Here is a 20,813-nt window from a genome sequence, read left to right on the forward strand (position 1 = left end):
TGAGGTCTCTTACTGTCAAGAGTAGCAGGCTAGGCATGGGGCAGAGAGATTCTGATCTGCTAGAAGTCCTTTGAAACTATAGGTAAAATTGAAGTTCTCTGGGCCAGAGAAGACCCAGATGGTCCTCAGCCCCACTCTGGTTTGATGACTCTGTAAAAGTTTGTGAACCTTCCCCTCGACCTTGTTTTTCCAGTTTTTATCTGGAAATCTGTGTCTTGGACTCTGCAGAGGTAATATGAGTGCTGTTTGTCACGTAGGAGAGATGTGGTGACCTTTTGCCATGACTCATTTTGGGGGCTGAGTTGAGAATGTTTTTCTGGGGCTAGGGGCATGTGTCTGTTGGACGCTTGCCTGCACGCATGGAGGAAGGCCCAGGGCTCTATCCTCAGTCTTTGGACAACTGAGCACGCTGGCGCATGCCTCTGATCCTAGCACTAGGGAAGTGTGGGGTCAGTTGAAGACTCCTCAGTGCATAGCAAGTTGGATGCCAGCTTGGGCTACATGTGACGGCCCACAGGAAGGCATTTTAGCATTTGTGCTTGTATTGAGTCAAGACTTCCTCTTGTGCTGAGGAGAACCAAACTGAGTTTCAAGCAGAGCTCAGTCCATTGCTTACTGGTCGTGTGCTTCTGCCCGTCTTTATGTTTTAAGAGTCCTGAAGAAGCTCCTTCAGCCTCTCCTGGATTTACTATAAGCATTTTTCTACATATAAATATCAAATAAAGCCTGTAGGCTAAATTGGACATTTGAAGTTTTTCTTGTCCTTTTAAGTCAGATATTGGCTTTAAAAGCTGGGTGTGTTGCTGGGCTGGGTAGCACACATCTTTACTACCAGCTCTTAAGAAGCAGAGACAGGTGGACCTCTGAGTTTAAGGCCAGCCTGATCTACATTATGAGACCTTGTCTCGGGGGGGAAAAAAGAAAGGAAGAAAGAAAAAGAGACTGGATGTTGAGGTACATGGTACATGACTGAAGCAGTAGGATTGCTGTGAGTTACAAGTTCACCTTGGCCAAGTAGTGAGTTCAAGGCCAGCCTGGGTCACATAGTCAGACTCTTTCAAAAACCAGACAGTTGGGACTGGTATTGCATGCTCACAATCCCAGCATTTAGAATGCAGAGACAGGAGATAAAACAAGAGTAGGGAGGCCTTATCTCCAAACCAGGCTTCCTATCTCACAGAAATACCCACAGCCCCCAAATTTCTTGGGTGATTTGAATCTCTTTGGATTTCCCCAAGATTTTGCCATCTATGAAGTAGCACTCTGTGGACTTAGCTTGGGTCCTCCACCGATACTTGCAATGATGTGTCGGTGTCTGTGTTCATTGTGGTCCTTGTTGGTACTGACGGTTACCTCTCCTCTCTGCATCTCACAGCACTCCATCATTCCCCGAGGATCACTTTCCCTGAAAGTCCTGGCCGAGCTGCCCATCATTGTTGTACTAATGTACCAGGTACGTGTACCCCTTAACCATTTTTTTTCATGTGAAAATTCATGTCTAGTTTCCTTCAGCGAATCAGATGCACAGGGAACCCCAATGCTCATGGTCTCTGTGGTCTGTCAGATCATTCCATGGTAGATGAATGTAAAAATACTGCGCTTGCTGTTTCCTACAGCTGTACAAACTGAACATCCACAATGTTGTTGCCGAGTTTGTGCCCTTGATCATGAATACCATCGCCATCCAGGTCTCTGCACAAGCCAGGTAAGGGTTCCTCAGGCCGTGGCAGAGCTGGCGGCACAGGGCTTTCTTCAGCCAGTGATTGCTACTGCCCTATTCTTGAGATGTGACAATTGTTTAAACACACTCTGTGCACTTTGACTTATTTAAACTCCTATTGACGTAGTGGTGGCGGCTATGATTTTTCTAGTTTCTTTTTACAATTTTTTGTGAAGTTTTATCTATCTGTGTTCTGTGGGTGTGAGTGTGTGCATGCCCATGCTGTGCTGGAGAGGTCAGAGGTGAGTTTGCAGAAGTCAGTTCTCCTCTTCCATCTTGAGAGTCACAGCAGTTGAACTCAGCTTGTCAATTTTGGCAGCAGGTATCCTTAGCTGCTGAGCCAAGTCCTGGGCCTCTTAGTTGAAAACATGCTCTGGGAGTTTGTTTTCTCTCATCTTAGAAGTTCCCTGTGTCCCTAGGCATTGCTTGTTCTGACTGTTCCTTGAGAAAGCTGACAGCGTGTGACCTCTAGGGCTCCCTGCTGAGGAGGAACAGGCCCACTGGATCCATCCTTGTCTTAAACCAAATAGCATTTCTTAAGGACACCCTCTGCTGATATGCAGCCCCTCTGGCTGTGAGGTCCTTGAGGAGCATCTGAGGAGTGATCGTCTCCAGCCATTCCCAGAGCTTGTGTTAAGCACACAGGTGCCCTGAGGAACGTAGATGATGCAGGATGGGCGTCCACATTAGGAGTGCTGTGGTGTGGTTTGATTTGGGCCTTTTAGAACTTCTGTGTTATTTGATTTTTATTTCATTTTTAAAAAAATATGTCTATGTGTGGGTATATGCACAGGAGAGCAGTGCCCATGTAGGCCAGAAGAGGGCGTCAGGTTCCTCTGGAGCTATGGTTTCAGGAGGTTCTGAGCTGTCCATCATGGATGCTGGGCACGGAACCTGGGTTCCCTGTAAACAGCACGTGCTCTTAACCCCTGAGCCTTTTCTCCAGTCCCCTTCATGTGTTTAGAAACTGCATAAAAGTAGATGCACTTATGCTGCGGTGGTGCTGTGGTCTGTCTGGAAATGAAGGAACTTCAAGACTTAGTAGTCTCTCTAGGTGTTTAATTCCAAGTCACTAAAGGACTGATGTTGGACTTGTATTCAATTCCTGCCCAGGCAACATAAGCTTTACAACAAGGAACTGTATGCTGACTTCATTGCCGCTCAGATCAAAACGTTGTCATTTTTAGCCTATATCATCAGAATTTACCAGGTAAGTTCATGGACTTGATTTGCTGTTTTTTTTTCCTTTCATGTGTATGTGTGTTTGCTTTGAGTAAGTGTGTATTTGTATGTGATGCACATGTGTATATGTGTGTTTATAAATGCATGCACATGTGTAGAGAATAGGGGTTGGTGTAGGGAATCTTTCTAGATCACTCTCTGCATTCTTCTTTTTGAGGCAAGGTCTCTAAAATCAAACCCAGAGCTCATTGTATGGTTAGTCCTGTCGGTACCGTGCTCGGGGTCCTGTCTCTACTTTCCAACGGTGGAATTACTGTTGCCATGCCAACCCAGAGTTTATGTAGGTTTGGGCAATCTGACCTGATTGTCTTGCATGGCCAGGACGTTAGCCACTGAGTTCTCTCCACACCCTGTTTTTGTTATTACATAAAACAAAATTGATTTTCTGTGCATGTGTCCTTGAATTGACCATTGCTTCCAGTCACTGCATTAATTTATAGATGGTTTCTGTCCCCCTGAAGTTTCATGGCCATTTATAGTCAGTTTCTTCCTAGCATCTCCAGTTCCTGGGAAACCCTGGCCTGTGTTTTTTTATTTTGCCATAGATTTGCCTTTTCTGTTATGTAAGTGGAGTCGTATTCTCCAGGGTGGTGTCTGAACTCATGTCTGCTGTCTTTCACTAGGCAGGGGTGCTGAGATGTCAGGACTGAACTGTTTCTCTGAAGTCAGTAGGAAAGAGAAAGGGGACCTGACTCTGTTAGTAGGCCATGTTTTTGTTTTTGTTTTTAAGATTTTCCTGTGTATTTGTGTATAGTTGGTTCTCTGCTTCCTCCTCTAAGGGGTTCTGGGACCTAACTCAGGTCACCAGGCTTGCATGGCGAGTGCTGTTACCTCCTGAGCCATCTTGCTCCCCCAAACCCATCTTTTCCTTTCTTGAGATGTGGATCTTTTCCTTTCTCTAGATGAACTCTCTAGACCAGGCTGTCTTTGAATTCACAGAGATCCACCTGCCTCTGCCTCCTAGTGCTGGATTTAAAGGCGTGTGCCACCACCACCCAGCAAGCTATGTAATTTTTAAATAAAATTTTTGTGTGGGCAGTCAACAATTGTTCTAAAGTGTGGCATAAATGTAATTCTGATCTGTTGGAATAGAATTTGTTTCTCAGCCATTTTATTTTTGGAGACAGGGTCTCCGCTGGCGTGGAACTCTGTAAGGGTTTCACAATTGTTTTAAGATAAAAATCACTTTAGATTATAGTCTTACTATGCAGCCCAGGCTGGTCTTCAACCCATCATCTGTAATCGTCAGAGTGCAAGATTGTGGACATTGACCATCATGACCAGATAAATAAATGAAGGTTTTGTTCCTTAGTGTTGAGTCAGAAAAAGATGTTTAAAGCTCCTCAGAGTTGCCCTAGCCAGTCTCTTGTCACTGAGGACTGACTGAGCCAGGCTGTGGTGGCACACGCCTTTAATCTCAGTACTCAGATCTCTTGAGTTCGAGGCCAGCCTGACCTACAAAGTGAGTTCGAAGACAGTAGTCAGGGCTGCACAGAGAAGAAACTCTAAAAGAGAGGACTGACTGATTTTTGAGCCAGAGACTTACTGTGTAGCTTTCTGGAACTTGTTAGGTAGATCAGGGTGGACTCACAGATATCTGCCTCCTAAGTGTTGGAATTAAACCTGAGTGCTACCATGCCTGGCATTTGCTTATTTTAAAAAGATGTGCCCATGTGTGTGTACCTGCCTGTGGAAGGCAGAAGAGGACATTGGGTCCTCTAGATCTTGAGTTACAGGTGGTTGTGAGCCACTTATCATGGGAGCTAGAAGCTGAAAGGGGGTCCTCTGGAAGAGCAGCCAGTGCCCCTAACCTCTGAGACATCGTTCTAGCCCCGAATATTTTTTAAAACAGGTTTTAGCATCTGTTTTCTCTCTAATAAGGAAATAATGCATATTTACTATTGAAACTTCAAAATCAATAGAGCAATACAAATGCTGCATCCACACTTAGACCATGTGGAAGGCCATCTATCTGTCCATGTTGTCATACTTTCCCTTCAGGGTGACACCGGCTGCACGGCTCTGTGCACACACGCGTACACACTAAAACATTTTGGGTGGTGCTTGCTTATTAGGCCTAACGATTTGTGATAGGACGAACTTCCTATCTCTGCTGCCTCCCACTGAAGTATGACTGTTGTCTTCCTTGCTGTGGCAGGAGCTAGTGACCAAGTACTCTCAGCAGATGGTGAAAGGCATGCTCCAGTTGCTTTCCAATTGCCCAGCGGAGACTGCACACCTCAGGAAAGAGCTCCTCATTGCTGCCAAGCACATCCTCACCACGGAGCTGAGAAACCGTAAGGCTAGCTCTTCCTTGAAGGCCATGCCATCTTCGGTGCAAGGCCTGGAGACTTCCTGGAGGTTCTACATGGTCTTGGCATGTCTGTTCTTTCTTTATTGCTGCCTTGGAATTTTTTTGGAATTTTTGCATTTCCTTAATTTTTTTTTTGTTTACTTTTATATACATGAATATATGTGTGTGTTAACTTGGATCTGTGTAGGTCTGTTCACCACATATGTGCCTGTTGTCTGTAGAGGCCAGAAGAGGGCGTCAGATCCAGAGAATGGAGCTAATTGTGAGCTGCTATGTGGTTCTGGGAGTTGAACACATGTCTTCTACTGAGCCAACTTCTTTTTTGTGCTTTTTTTTGTTTTGTTTTGTTTTTTGAGACAGGGTTTTTCTGTGTAGCCCTGGCTGCCATAGAACTCATTCTGTAAACCAGGCTGCCTGCTTCTGCCTCACAAGTGCTGGTCTTAAAGGTGTGCACCGCCACACCCTTTTGTCCTCCCTTTTAAGATTTATTTTACTAATTGTGTGTGTGTGTTGGGATGAGAAACTGCAGGTGGCCAGAGGCATGACATGTGCTTTACTTTAGAACTAAGCTGGCTGTATGCCAGTCTTGTTCCAGAACCTAAATGTCCTGGGTGCTTGTTGTTCATAGTCTTGGTTCATTCTCTTATGTCATTGGTTGTGAGCCTAACCTTTAATGGCTGAGCCGTCTCTCCAGCCCATCTTGGTCAGTTCTCTAACAACAAACATTCCCTGACCGTGTCTTTGTGGGCAGGTGGTTTGTGTGGCCCAGGGAGAGCCAACATCCCACTTCACAGTGCCTTTCTAGTCTTTTCTATGCCCTTTTCTTCACCTACCAGACCACAGACTGACCACTGTGGAAGGTTTGTGAAGTCCTTTATGTTCTTACGTGTTTTCTAGAGTTCATACCCTGCATGGACAAGCTGTTTGATGAATCCATCCTGATTGGCTCTGGATACACAGCACGGGAGACGCTCAGGTACAGCATTGTTAGACCCAGGATGCAGGCCTGGTTGGCATGATATCCAGGGACAGGAAGACCTGCATGATGGGAGAGCTCTAATGCAGGCAGGCCGCTGGGCCCTACTCACCTCTTGAATTTAGAATGGCAGTAGGTTTCGACGTGTGGGAGTGCTTAGGTTGTTTTAAAAACAACGACAAAAACAATTCTTTAAACATTTTTGGAATTTATTTGTATGTGTGTGTTCATGCACTTGTGCCAAGGTGTAGAAGTTAGTGGATGGTTTGTATGATTTAATAGCCCAGGAGATATTAAATACATTGTCATAACATACAGAGCATTAACCTGTCAACTAGTTAATATTTTGAGACAGTGTAGCTAGGTAACCATGGCTGACCTGGAACTCAGATTCTACCTCCCTCTGCCTCTTGAGTGCTGGGAGTAAAGGTGTGCACCACCACGCCTGGCTCACTGTTGGGAGTAAAGGTGTGCACCACCACGCCTGGCTCACTTTTGGGAGTAAAGGTGTGCACCACCACGCCTGGCTCACTTTTGGGAGTAAAGGTGTGCACCACCACGCCTGGCACACTGCTGGGAGTAAAGGTGTGCACCACCACGCCTGGCTCACTGTTGGTGTTTGAACAGTAGACCCCACCCAGCACACAAACAAATTTAGGCATTTTCCTGGTTAGTCGTTGTTGATTTGCCATCATCTAGAGCAGTGGTTCTCAACCCCAAAGGGTTTCTGACCCACAGGTTGAGAACTGTTGCCTTCAGGAGAACATTTATCCTTGCCAAGAACCCATCAACTGTCAATAGCTGATCTAGAGAGTTACTTGAAAAGAGGGAACCTCTATGAAGAATTGCTCTTGTCAGATTGACCTATGGTCAATTTATGGGACATTCTTGATTGCTAATTAATAGAGCACAGTCCACCGCGGGTGGCACCAACCCTAGGCAGGTGATTCTGAGCTGTTTAAAAGCAGAGTGATTGAGCCAGTGGCAGGGTTCCCCATTGTTGCTGCTTCAAACTCTAGCTTGAATTCCTTCCCTGAGTTCCTGCAGTGATAGATTGTGACCTGAAAGTGTAAGCCAACTAACCCTTCCTCCCTCCTAAAGTCAGCACCAAAAAAGCCAGCGATGTCAGGAACTTTGTAACTTGGGTTAAAATCAGCTTTTCAATATGTAGAGTGAAACACGACAAGACAGACTGGGCCTTTCAGTTAAGCAGCTGGGAGAGGAACAAGGGTCTGGGTGGGCACTAAGGCCATGCTGGATCCTCCTCCCTTAGCACTGCAGTCCCAGCAGTGGCTACAGGGAGTACAGTGACGTCTCTTCCTGCAGACCCCTTGCTTACAGCACACTTGCTGACCTTGTACACCACGTTCGCCAGCACCTGCCTCTCAGTGACCTGTCCCTCGCCGTCCAGCTCTTTGCCAAGAACATCGATGATGAGTCCCTGCCCAGTAGCATCCAAACCATGTCCTGCAAACTCCTGCTGAACCTGGTGGACTGCATCCGCTCCAAGAGTGAGCAGGAAAGTGGCAACGGCAGAGATGTCTTAATGCGGATGTTGGAGGTGCCTACTGCTTTGGTTTATCTTGAGTTTTATTAAATGTAGGCGACTGAGGTGGCCAGATAGGAGTTTGGCTTTGGGAGTTAGGCCACATTGTTTAAATCCTGGGTCCTCCTGCTGCCGGCAGTCATACTCGGAAGCTGCTTTTATTCTGTTTGCTTCTCTTCAGTCTCGGATGGTCAGCATCTGTCTGGCAGGGCTGCCCTGAGAGTTAGAGCAGCTTGAAGATACTCCAGTTAGTGTCTGGGGGAGGGATGAAGGGTTTTCCATAGCACTGAAGGGCCACTCCAGCAGTCTTTGATCAAAACTGGATGCTGCTCACCCAGCTCAGAAACCAGCGGCTGTTGACCTTTGTGCAAATGTGTGTTCGACCACAGAGCCGTTTTAGATGTCCTCAAGGCCCATCATATGTTTTGTTTTTTTTTCTCCTTTTTCTTTTCCTTTTCCTAGATATCACTTTGTAGATCAGGCTGGCTGGCCTCTAACTCGCTGAGATTCTCCTGCCTCTGCCTCCTAAGTGCTATGATTAAAGGCATGTCCAATCACTGCTTGGCTCTGTTTTCTAAAGATTTGATTTTAAATTTTAGTCATGTGTTAATGTGTGTGTAGTGCATGTGTTCATGTGTGCCAGAGGCTTTAGAGTCCCATGGAGCTCATTCCATCCCACGTGAGTGCTGGAAATGGGTCTTAGGTCCTCTGGACAGATGTGTCGTCTTTTCATAGCTGCGCCATCTCGGCAGCATGTTTTGTGTGTTTTTAAGGCAAGGTCTTGTTGGCCTGTAGTTCACCTTGTAGCCTCTGCTGCCTATCCAGCCAGCCTTGGGGATCCCTGCTGTCTGCCTCTCTAGAGCTGGGTTTACAAGAGCATGCTGCCATACCCTGATCTGCTGCATGGGTTCTGTGAACTGCACACAGATCCTCTTGCTTGCAAGGCAGGCACTTTTCAGACTGAGCAATCACCCCTTCTGTTGTCTGTTGTGGTGATGGACAGGATGAGATCACGTGGTTTCAGATGTTTGCCTATTAACTTTTAACTCCTTCCCTTGACCCAAATTTCTTTTGCCATTAGGTTTTTGTCCTCAAGTTCCATACTATTGCCCGGTACCAGCTCTCAGCCATTTTTAAGAAATGCAAGCCTCAATCTGAACTGGGAGCTACAGAAGCCACGCTGCCTGGGGTGCCCACGGCCCCTGCCGCCCCTGGCCCAGCACCTTCCCCAGCCCCTGTGCCTACCCCTGCTCCCCCTCCTCCCCCGCCCCCAACCCCAGCCACCCCAGTTACCCCAGCCCCTGTGCCCCCATTTGAAAAACAAGGAGAAAAGGACAAGGAAGATAAGCAGACATTCCAAGTCACAGACTGCCGGAGTTTGGTGAAAACCTTGGTCTGCGGCGTCAAGACCATCACGTGGGGCATAACGTCATGTAAAGCACCTGGTGGTAATTCTACTCTTACACTATTTGGACCAACAACATTTTTAGCTTGGTGTGTTTGCCAGGTTTTAATGTAGTCTCTCTCTTCTAGAAGCTCAGTTTATTCCTAACAAGCAGTTACAACCCAAAGAAACTCAGATTTACATCAAACTTGTGAAGTATGCAATGCAAGCCTTGGATATTTATCAGGTATGAAGTGTCTGCAAACCGGGCTGTTGCGGATGGAAGGTGCCCTTAGGACGGAGTGCTAGTGATGGAACAAACCTTTGGTGTTTACTCCCAGTTTGGATGCATCTGGGTTTGTTTCTGTTGCGTGACCTGCCCAGCTTTGCGGTTTGCGGGCTCGCACACATGCATCATCAGTTATGTGGTGCTGGGAATCATGACTGCATGTTGGCGTTTAATTCCCTCTCCTGTTACTGTGGTGAAATGCTCTGACAAAAGCCATTTAAGGGATAACGGGCTTATTTATTATCAAGTGGTGGTCGTCGGGTACCTCTACCCTCTGAGTTGCCTCTTACTTGTGGTTTTTTCTTTTCTTTCTCTTTTTTTCTTCCCTGATGAGAACACCTAGTTTCTTCTTTTTCGAAATTGAGGCAAGAACAGATTTTTAGAAGGAGGATAATCTTTATTGTTGAATTCAGCGCCTTGTTTAACATATATAACTTGGGGCTGGAGAGATGGCTCTACCTCTACCCTCTGAGTTGCCTCTTACTTGTGGTTTTTTCTTTTCTTTCTCTTTTTTTCTTCCCTGATGAGAACACCTAGTTTCTTCTTTTTCGAAATTGAGGCAAGAACAGATTTTTAGAAGGAGGATAATCTTTATTGTTGAATTCAGCGCCTTGTTTAACATATATAACTTGGGGCTGGAGAGATGGCTCAGTGGTTAAGAGCATTGCCTGCTCTTTCAAAGGTCCTGAGTTCAATTCCCAGCAACCACATGGTGGCTCACAACCATCTGTAATGAGGCCTGGTGCCCTCTTCTGGCCTGCAGGGGTACGTGTAGGCAGAACATTGTATACATAATAAATAAATAAATATTAAAAAAAACATATATAACTTGTGATTTTATGAAGAAATAATACACAATAGAAGTTGCTCCATTGTAACGGCCGTGGCTGTTCGCCCATTCTAGGTCCAGATCGCAGGAAATGGACAGACGTACATCCGAGTAGCCAACTGCCAGACTGTGCGAATGAAAGAAGAGAAGGAGGTGCTGGAGCACTTCGCTGGAGTCTTCACCATGATGAACCCCCTGACGTTCAAGGAGATCTTCCAGACTACGGTCCCTTACATGGTGGAAAGGATCTCAAAAAATTACGCTCTTCAGGTATAAACTTCATTTTCTATTAACGTGTGTGTGTGTGTGTGTGTGAGTGTGTGAGAGAGAGAGAGAGAGAGAGAGAGAGTTTTCTGTCCTTTAACCATGTGCCTCAGGGCTTGAACTCTGGTTTCAGGCACGGAGGTGGTTGCCTTCACCTGCTGAGCCATCTTGTCAGCCCCTTTATATTCTCTCAGTTTAAACTTTTTTGTATATGCTTGTGTTTATTCATCCACTTTAATAAATTGCTGTCCCTAAGGATGTGCTTGTAGGGGAATACTGGGCAATGATGTTCTAGAAAGTTCTCAAGCCTTCGGATGCGGCAGGCAGGCTCCTTTCAAGAGTAGAAGCTAATGGGTGTAAAGAGCAGGCTGTCAGTGTTGGGAGGTGAGCAGATGCTCGGCTCTGATAGGAGGCCAGCTTGCCTGTGGCGGCAGGTGATGGTTTCCTCAGCACTCTGCCCATGTGGATCTTGTTTGGAAACTCATTACCTTTTGCAGCTGCTTTGAGTGAGGAAGGGGATTATTTTTGTCATAGGTGTTTCTTATTTTGACAGATTGTTGCCAACTCTTTCTTGGCAAATCCTACTACCTCGGCTCTGTTTGCCACAATCCTGGTGGAGTACCTCCTGGACCGGCTGCCAGAAATGGGCTCCAATGTGGAACTCTCCAACTTGTACCTCAAGCTGTTCAAGTTGGTCTTTGGATCAGTGTCCCTGTTTGCAGCTGAAAACGAACAGATGCTGAAGGTACTGTGTGCCTTGCTCTAGGCCCACTGGGTGCTGAAGGTACTGTGTGCCTCGCTCTAGGCCCCTGGGGTGCTGAAGGTACTGTGTGCCTCGCTCTAGGCCCACTGGGGTGCTGAAGGTACTGTGTGCCTCGCTCTAGGCCCCTGGGGTGCTGAAGGTACTATGTTGCCTCGCTCTAGGCCCACTGGGGTGCTGAAGGTACTGTGTGCCTCGCTCTAGGCCCACTGGGGTGCTGAAGGTACTTACTGTGCACTTTCCTCTGAGAGCCACCAGGGGCCTGGGGCTTTTATTGTTTCCACTTTTGAACAGAAATTACAGTAACTCCATTTTTACATGTGTAAAACACTCTCTAAGTTTGGTGTGACACAGATAAGGTCCACATGCCAACAGCAGTTTAGGTGTTCCTGTGGAAAGCTTGATTTCTCTGCCAGGTGACAGTAGAATATTCAGAATCACGGACTAGTATGTAGTTCTACCACTTGGGAGATAGACGCAGTAGGATCAAGGCAGTTTCAGCTACTTAGCACAATTGAGGCCAGCCTGGGCTACATGAGGCCCCATCTCAACAGCCTAAAAAAAAAAAATTCCATTCTCAGGTAACTGTATCTGGGAACCTAAGTAGATCTTTCATAGCTAGATGGCCAAAACCACTCTGGTCGTTCTGTTCTTTTGTTCATTTGAAATAACCTTTTCACGCTGCTGATGGCAGTGGTGTGTGAGCGCTCGTCTGGAGGGCGTGGAAACTCCTCACTGGTGCTCACCCTTCTGCCTTCTCTCTGCACAGCCTCACCTGCACAAGATCGTGAACAGCTCCATGGAGCTGGCGCAGACCGCCAAGGAGCCCTACAACTACTTCCTCCTGCTCCGTGCCCTCTTCCGCTCCATAGGAGGTGGCAGCCATGACCTCCTGTATCAGGAGTTTCTGCCTCTCCTCCCAAACCTCCTCCAAGGTGAGTGCAACGTGTGCAACCTTCTGACTCACTAATGCTAGGCTAAAACAGGCACAGCTCATGGGAGGTGGGTGGGAGTTGGGCAGCTCACCCCATTTAAAAACTAGCTTCATTAGTTTCTACAGTCAAACCACATAGGACTTGTCATGTGAACATTATTTTTGCAGTGTTACTCTGTACAAATGGTGTGGAGTGTAAAATACTGAATTTTCCACAGTATGCCTTGAGTGGCCCTTGTTCCTGCTCAGCCACGTGTCCAGCCTTACCCTGGTCTTACTTAGTCCTCCTTAGGCTGATTTCCTCCTGCTGTCAGGCCTGGTTCTTTTCTCTTTGCCTAAACACATCACAAAAGTGTAATAGGATGTTTATAAAAATATTGGATGACCTACAGGAACTACCCACAGCCTCGGCTGCCACAGTGAAAGGGGCCATGGACGCAGTTAACAGGTTTAACAGTGACTTGTGAATTTGTACAGCTGATGTTGCATGCGTTAGGGAAGTAACAAGCCCCTCCAACCTCTTTCCAGGCCTGAACATGTTGCAGAGTGGCCTGCATAAGCAACACATGAAGGACCTCTTTGTGGAGCTGTGTCTCACAGTGCCCGTGCGGCTGAGCTCTCTGCTGCCCTATCTGCCCATGTTGATGGATCCCTTGGTGTCTGCCCTCAATGGGTCTCAGACATTGGTTAGCCAAGGACTGAGGACCTTGGAGTTGTGTGTAGACAACCTGCAACCGGATTTCCTCTATGACCACATTCAACCTGTGCGGGCAGAGCTCATGCAGGTAAGTGCTCTTCCACCTCTGCATCCTCAGGGGGCCTCAGCTCTTCAGTCTGAAGGAGTCACTGGACTCAGGCAGAGTGATGCCTGTTTGCAGGGCCCTGGGATGTACTTCCCAAGGGTTATTGCTGGTGTGGTCTCCATAAGCCCCAGTGTGAAGGCAGAAGGTGTGGGTGCTGTATGACTGCTGCTGCTCCCAGAAAGAACCTGCCAGAATCCGCACAGACTTTCAGGTTCATGTAAAATGAGGAAACTGCATGGAAGCTGATGGGTGCCCCACCTCAGCCCAGAAGAAAAAGAACAGATACTACAAGGTTGTTTTGAAGTCTTGGGCTGTTTTGTTTATTAGAAATCAGGGTTTTCTGGGCAGTTGTGGGTCCCACCTTTAGTACCAGCACTCAGGAGGCAGAGACAGGCCAATCTCTGAGTTTGAAGTCAGTCTGGTCGACAGAGTGAGGTTCAGGACAGCCAGAGCTGCACAGAGAAACCCTGTCTCAACACCCACCCCAATCAGGGGTTAAGTATCCTCATTTTTCACTTTGTGCTGTGATTCTGATGGGATTGGCAGTCACTGGTGGCAGGGGGACTCTCTATGCCTGCCTCCTAGTGTGGGGTCCCAGCTAGCCCTCCGTGGTGGAGACTCAGCAGCTCCTGAACACAGGGACCTCTAGACATGCTGGATTGGAGGGACCGCACCATGGACTTGGAGGCAAGATTAACACCTGCCCTGGTGTTAGGTCTGAGATTATCTCTTGGTCTCTCTACACCGGGAGATGCTGGCATGGGGCCCACTTGTCATGGGAGGACTGCAGAGCTGGCCCTGAGAGCTGTGCTGTCGGTTCTGGAAAGCAGAGCTCATCTTTACCTGAGTGTGTATGGGTGGCCAGGGAAGGGGAAGCAAGTGTCTGCTGGGACTGAGGTAGTGTTGGGCCTCAGTTTGCTTAACCACGAGAACCCTCACATAAAAGCTTAAAGGTCACTTTTAGTTTTGGGGGGTCTAGTAACCCCCAAGACAAGTGGCACTATAGTCTCTCCTGATCCACCCTCTGAGTCTTGGGGGAACCCTCACCTGGCTAAGAAGCAGAATCCCTCCCCTCCCGCCCCGAGGCAGAGGGACCTTACAGGCTACCCTCAGTGGTTTGACTTGCAAGAGCATGAGAGAAATGGATTTTGCTTGATGGAAGGAAGTATACCAGGATTTCATGTCAAGCTTGAATATTGCTGGTTTCTCACATTGAGTATTGTGATAGAAGTTAAGGAAGTAGACTTAAAACAAGAATAGCAGTCATTCTGAGACGTGGGTAACTCATGGACGAGGGGATGTATGAGCACATGTATGCAGTGTTCTGCAGCAGGCCGTCCAGGTGTGTGCCGTACAGAGCACACCTGAGCTTAATTAACCCCGCAGTCCTGCTTCAGATGCTATCATGAACAAAGGTTTGGCTTACAGGAGTGCTGAGCCAAGTGGGCTTTTATGCAGTCTTCGCTTATTTGTCTCTAATGTGCTAATGTTGTGGTTTTTGTTTTGTTTTCCGAGACAAGGTTTCTCTGCATAACTGCTTTCATTGTCCTGGGAACTCACTCTGTAGACCAGACTGGCCTTAAACTTAAGAGATCCACCTGCCTCTGCTTCCCAAGTGCTGGCATTAAAGGCACGCACCAACACACCCAGCTCATGTTACCATTATTTTATTGGTTGTGTTAAAACCCTAACATAGGGTTCTAAAGATGGCCTGGATGTGGAGGGAGGGCCACTCTGGGACTGCGACAAGGTCTACATAAACATTTTGGCAGAAACTAAACCAACTACATGACGACCTCCCTGTCCTTTGCCAAGGCTTACTGAGCAGGAGAGGTGTGGTCAAGTTTGTATATATTCAAGGACATAGCTCGGCCCTTGTGGCTGTGTTCTGTTTTAGTTTCCTGACTCTCAGGGACCCCTCTAATGGAATTACTTATTTATCATGTTTCTAAGTAGAAGAAAAAAAAACACAGGACAAGAATGTTCAGTAAGTTTTTCATGCCTGAGATTTGTGTCTTTTCACTGGCTCTCGAGCCTTTTATTTTAAAGAGTCACATGCTTTATGTGTCTGAGTGCTTGCTTATGTATATTTCCATCACATTTGTGCAGTGCCTGCGGAGGGACGGGGTCACAGAGAGCAGTGAGCCAGCATGTGGGGCCTGAGGTCTGAACCTAGGTTCTCTAAAAGAGCAGTCAGTACTTTTAACCATTGAGCCATCTCTCAAGCCCCAACCCTTTGCTTTTTTATCCTGTGTCATCTTTTGTATAAAAGAGTACCAAAATATGTATGTTTATTTGTGTGTTTAGTAAAGACACAGGACTTCCTGGAGGAAAACAAGACTGTATAAACATTGCTTTTCCCCAGGAAGGGGACAGAGGCAGGAAGAAGAGTCCTCACATCTAACCATTTAGAGTTGTGGTCATAAACTCTGCACTTGCTGCCTGGCCAAGCTTTCAATGAAAGTCCGTTCATGTTTTAGGCTTTGTGGCGCACACTGCGCAACCCTGCAGACAGCATCTCCCACGTAGCCTACCGTGTGCTTGGGAAGTTTGGCGGCAGCAACAGGAAGATGTTGAAGGAGTCTCAGAAGCTGCACTATGTTGTGACTGAAGTTCAAGGCCCAAGCATTACTGTGGAGTTCTCTGATTGCAAAGCTTCTCTCCAGCTTCCCATGGAGAAGGTAAAGTGGGGAAGTGGGGAGGCACCAATGAGATACCTCAACAAGTATTGCTCTGAGAAGACTGGTCTCAATATACAATACTACATGCATGAGCATATGATGAAGGAAGGGGCTCTCACTCAGCCCGGGCGGGAATTTACATGGTGGTTTGCTTGGCGAATGCATAATGCTCGTGGGCTGGTGGAATGTTACACAGGAATTTAGGATCCTTGTGTGGATAGAATTCTTTCCAGTGACCAACTCAACCTGAGCTCCTGGTCTCTTAGAATTTTGCTGGGCCTTATTTCCAGGGCCATTGAGAACTCAAGTAGATCTTTGTCTGTTACCCTTGGTATACCAGGGTCCAGTTTTCTCCTGTGTTTTTATCCTAACCCTCCTCGTTTTCCTTCCTGACTCTTGGGAAATGAGTTAGTGTAAAACTGTACCTCTGTGTTTCTCTGTCGCTATCTCTTTCTCTGTGTTCTCGTATGTCTTCATGCAGACGTGTGGTCTGCAGGGAGCTGGTGGATGAATAGCCTTCTCTTTAAAGAGAAGTAAAAGCATAAAAAAGCCATCTTTCAGGTTCTACCCTTAGGGCAGGCAAGCATGTGTACTGCCAAAAACTCATGAGCTTCAGATCCAGCTGGGGGTGTGAGATGACAGCCTGCTTCACCGGACCCTCCAGAGCTTTTTGACGACTTGTCTCCCGATGGTCGTTAAAGCATCAAATTGGGCTAGAGAGCTGACTGAGCAGTAAGGAGCATTTGCTACTACTGCTGAGACTGCGGTCTCAGGTCCCAGCATCCGTGGTGCTGCCCATAACTCCAGCTCTAAAGGATCAGTCACCGTGACCTCTGGACACCTGGACTCAACATATACATGGCAATAGACAGATGCACACATGGACACATGCTTGAAAGTGAACTATTGAAGCTGGAGTCACTGTGCACCATTGCATTTTATCTGCAGCCATGCAGATTTCTTTACTGTCTCCATTTTCAGAACTCTTGCTTGTGGTTGCCTGGTTAACTGTTGTCCTGCTCGGCTCTCCCCAGAAGACAGCAACAGTGCACACTATCTATTCTGTGCTTTTTGTCGTAGGCCATCGAGACCGCCCTGGACTGCCTGAAAAGTGCCAACACAGAGCCCTACTACCGGAGGCAGGCTTGGGAGGTGATCAGGTGCTTCCTGGTGGCCATGATGAGCCTGGAGGACAACAAGCATGCGCTCTACCAGCTGCTGGCACACCCCAAGTACGTGCTCGGGCCAGCAGCTTCCTGCAGAAGTGAGGGACAGATGTGACTCTCTGGGAGCTTGTTAGGATTGGGTCCCTTCAGGTGGGCAGGGCAGCATGTAACTTACTGAGTGATGCATTGTGTAGTCTCTAGAGCCGTGGTTCTCAACATGTGGGTCGCAACCCCTTTGGGGTCAAATGACCCTTTCACAGGGTTGCATATCAGATGTCTTACATATCTGATATTTACATTACGATTCATAACTAGCAAAATTACAGTTACAAAGTAACAGTGAGAATAGTTTTATGATTGGCCATCACAGCCTGAGAAACTGTATAAAGCATCACAGCATTGGGAAGGTTGAGGACCATGGTCTTAGAGGGTGGAGAGAACATGAAGCTCATAGTAAGAATTGGTCTTGGGTTCATTTCACTGTGTGCCGTGTTGTCATGGAGTCTAGGATAATGTCCCGTGTTTGGCACAGCTTTTTAAAATGTGTGTGTGTGTGTGTGTGTGTGTGTGTGTGTGTGTTTAGAGACAGGGTCTCCTGCAGCCCATGCTGACTCCAAACTCAGTATGTAGCTGAGGATTACTTGAACTTCTGGTCCTCCTGCCTCCAGCTCACAGGTGCTAGGTGACAGGTTTCTTGTACACCAGGCAAGTGCTCTGCTGACAGGGCCATGCCTGTGACAGGTGACAGACCTAGTCTCATTCCCACTCTGTCACTGATTGACTGTTTACAGTTTGGCTTTATTTTGGAGACAGCCTCTACCGTAATGGAACTGGAACTCGCTATGTATGCGAGGCTCATATCAAGCCCATAGATACCCAGTTACCTCTACCTCCACAGTGCTGAGGTTAAGGTGTGTGCCACCATTCCTGCACACTCACACACACGCACACACACAGAACTTTGTAAAAAAGGATCAATATTTTTTTCTACTTGTATATGCAGGTGACGGCTGTCTGTGCAGGGAGACTGGAGGACTTCAGTGTCTAGGCTGGCAATCGGCGAGCCCCAGTAATCTCCTGTGCCACCCCTCTTCACATAGTGCTGCTGTTATAAGCACATGTGGGTCCGTAATTGGCTTTTTATGTGGGTTCTAGAGATTGGAACTAAGAGGTCCTTGTTGCTTGAACAACAAACATTCTTAGCCACTGAGCCATCCTTCTAGCCCCACATTTTTTTTTAGCCCCAGATTTTAAAATTTCTTCACTCTACTCTTATGTGGCATCTTGCCCTGAGGTCTTTGCCATCATTAGCCACTGTACCGCTGCAGGCAGCCACTTGTAGGGACTCTCTTTTGATCAGCCTTACAGAAACCTCTCATCCTGTTTTCCTGTTCTAATCAGCACAAAGGGCCTCCCCGAATTTAGCATACACGGGCTCATCACAGTTGGAGGAAAGCACACGAAGATGGGTCTGGAGCTTAAGGCTCTGGGAAGAATGAGGGCTGTCTTCAGGACCTCTGGAGGTGACAGTACCTGCCATTACACCCATAGTAGCAGTGCCTTCCCACTGGTGACTGAAGCGGCTGCTCCTGAAGCACGTACTGCTGTAGCAACAGGGAAAAACAACCTTTATTCTCTCTCTCTTTTTTTTTTTTTTTTTTTTTTTTGGATTTTCGAGACAGGGTTTCTCTGTAGCTTTTGGTTCCTGTCCTGGAACTAGCTCTTGTAGACCAGGCTGGCCTCGAACTCACAGAGATCCGCCTGCCTCTGCCTCCCGAGTGCTGGGATTAAAGGCGTGCACCACCACCACCCGGCCCTTTATTCTCTTTTTAAAAAGATTTGTTGGGCAGTAGTGGCTCATGCCTTTAGTCCCAGCACTCGGGAGACAGAGGCAGGCGGATCTCTGTGAGTTCGAGGCCAGCCTGGTCTACAAGAGCTAGTTCCAGGACAGGCCCCAAAGCTACAGAGAAACCCTGTCTTGAAGAAAATAAAAAGATTTATTTTTATTTTGTGCATATGTGTGTTTGCATATATGGGTACCATGGGCATGCCTGCTGCCCTCAGACCAGAACCATCAGATTCCTGTTAAAGTGTTTGGATGGTTATAATCTGCTGAGTGGATGCTGGAACTTGAACTCATATCCCTTGCAGAAACGATGACTCAGTGTTTCAGAAGCTTGCTGCTCTTTATGCAGATCTGGGTTCAGACTCTGAAACCTACACAATGGGTCAACTGTCTTTTTTTTTTTTTTTTTTTTTTGGCTTTTCGAGACAGGGTTTCTCTGTGGCTTTGGAGCCTGTCCTGGAACTAGCTCTGTAGACCAGGCTGGTCTCGAACTCACAGAGATCCGCCTGCCTCTGCCTCCCGAGTGCTGGGATTAAAGGCGTGCGCCACCATCGCCAGGCCTCAACAGTCTTTTTATGTCTTCAGTTCTAGGTGATCCCCTCCCTCCTCTGAAATCCATGGACAGCCGGCAGCCACACGATGCACATAGATACACAGAGGCAAAACACATGAAAGCAAAACTGTCTTTGGAAAAGTGGCCAGTGCTTTTGCCAGCACAGCAGCCTTAACATGGAAAGTAGAAAATAATGACAGAGTACCGACTGCCACTATTTCATAATTTAGTCCCAAATCTGTGCTTGGAATATATGTTAAGTAGAATATAATTTGCTGTCTCTCTAAACACTGACCAGAAATGTTGAAAATAAAGTCCATGTGTGGTACCAAATACTGCTGAAGTTGGAGCAGAGGGGAGCTCATGACACTGGGTGTGGTGATGGATGGAATTCTGTCTTTCAGCTTTACAGAAAAGACCATTCCCAATGTCATCATATCACACCGCTACAAAGCCCAGGACACTCCAGCCCGGAAGACGTTTGAACAGGCTCTGACAGGGGCGTTCATGTCAGCAGTCATCAAAGACTTGCGACCCAGTGCCCTGCCCTTCGTAGCCAGCTTGATCCGCCACTACACCATGGTAGCCGTGGCTCAGCAGTGTGGTGAGTTGGCGGCTTGGGAGCCAGGGCCATCAGGTCAAGCTGTGGTGTGAGCAAAGTAGGGGCTTTTTCTCTCATGGCCTTCATTGATAAATTGGTATCTCAGTGGGGAGCACTGTGCACCAAGTTTTATCCAATTTAAGTTTCAGGCTCTTTGCATTTTTGTGTGAAGTGCAGCTGGGTGTATTGGACAAACGGTGGGTAAAACAAAAATGGGCTAGTGAGGTAGCCCAGTGGTGGTAGGAGACAACTGACTCATACAGGCTGTCCTCCATTTCTACATGCGGGCTTTCACATGCATGCCCTTGTACCCTCGTGTGCACACACAGAAGAAGTACATGTAATTCACATTAAAACAAGATGGTTTCTGTTGTCTAAGGTCAGTCTCTGCCCCTTGTCACTCACGTCCCCAAGCCGGCTCCTTATGCCCCCTTTGCAGTGCTTGTGTTTGCCCTGGCTGTTCCCACACTATGCTGGTTCCCTGGTCCTCTGCTATGGCAGCTCTCTGGAGCTCACAGTGTAGGCAGGACTGCTTGTATGTGTTCACATTTTGCAAACTGTGCTTCCACAAAACACAGTAGAAATGTCTGTGGCCCAGCAGCTGCCACTAAGTTTCTGAAAGCGTACCCTCAGATTTTTTTTTTTTTTTAAAAACAAAAACCAAAAAAAACAGGGTTTCTCTGTAGCTTTGGGGCCTGTCCTGGAACTAACTCTTGTAGACCAGGCTGGCCTTAAACTCACAGAGATCCACCTGTCTCTGCCTCCCAAGTGCTGGGATTAAAGGCATGCGCCACCACCCGGGAATACCCTAAGATTTCTGTATTTCTTTCCATAAACAGTAATAGCTGTAGAGCACACTTGAGCAGTGCCTGTTTCCCCTCAGAGCCCTAGAGCCTTGTGATCCT

The 20,813-nt window shown here is 47.3% G+C and overlaps 1 protein-coding gene across 12 annotated transcripts in view; it reads left to right on the plus strand.

The window, feature by feature from the left end:
- LOC121464774 (transformation/transcription domain associated protein) overlaps positions 1–20,813 on the plus strand; it is a 102,954-nt gene that overhangs the window by 14,913 nt on the left and 67,228 nt on the right. For 10 of the 12 annotated variants that reach the window (XM_041677859.1, XM_041677865.1, XM_041677861.1 and 7 more), the window contains exons 9-23: positions 1,376–1,453; positions 1,617–1,705; positions 2,834–2,930; positions 5,121–5,259; positions 6,174–6,252; positions 7,579–7,813; positions 8,880–9,246; positions 9,332–9,429; positions 10,376–10,570; positions 11,118–11,309; positions 12,094–12,259; positions 12,787–13,043; positions 15,542–15,742; positions 16,823–16,974; positions 19,712–19,911. In XM_041677859.1, coding sequence (XP_041533793.1) covers positions 1,376–1,453; positions 1,617–1,705; positions 2,834–2,930; positions 5,121–5,259; positions 6,174–6,252; positions 7,579–7,813; positions 8,880–9,246; positions 9,332–9,429; positions 10,376–10,570; positions 11,118–11,309; positions 12,094–12,259; positions 12,787–13,043; positions 15,542–15,742; positions 16,823–16,974; positions 19,712–19,911 — 2,545 coding nt within the window. The remainder of the gene's footprint in view (positions 1–1,375; positions 1,454–1,616; positions 1,706–2,833; positions 2,931–5,120; positions 5,260–6,173; positions 6,253–7,578; positions 7,814–8,879; positions 9,247–9,331; positions 9,430–10,375; positions 10,571–11,117; positions 11,310–12,093; positions 12,260–12,786; positions 13,044–15,541; positions 15,743–16,822; positions 16,975–19,711; positions 19,912–20,813) is intronic. The other 2 variants (XM_041677862.1, XM_041677868.1) reach the window with 1 other exon arrangement.

This window comes from Microtus oregoni, unplaced genomic scaffold, assembly GCF_018167655.1.
Source record: "Microtus oregoni isolate MIOR12 unplaced genomic scaffold, Mior012 000029F_ref0000214, whole genome shotgun sequence".
In the NCBI taxonomy this organism is placed as follows: domain Eukaryota; kingdom Metazoa; phylum Chordata; class Mammalia; order Rodentia; family Cricetidae; genus Microtus; species Microtus oregoni.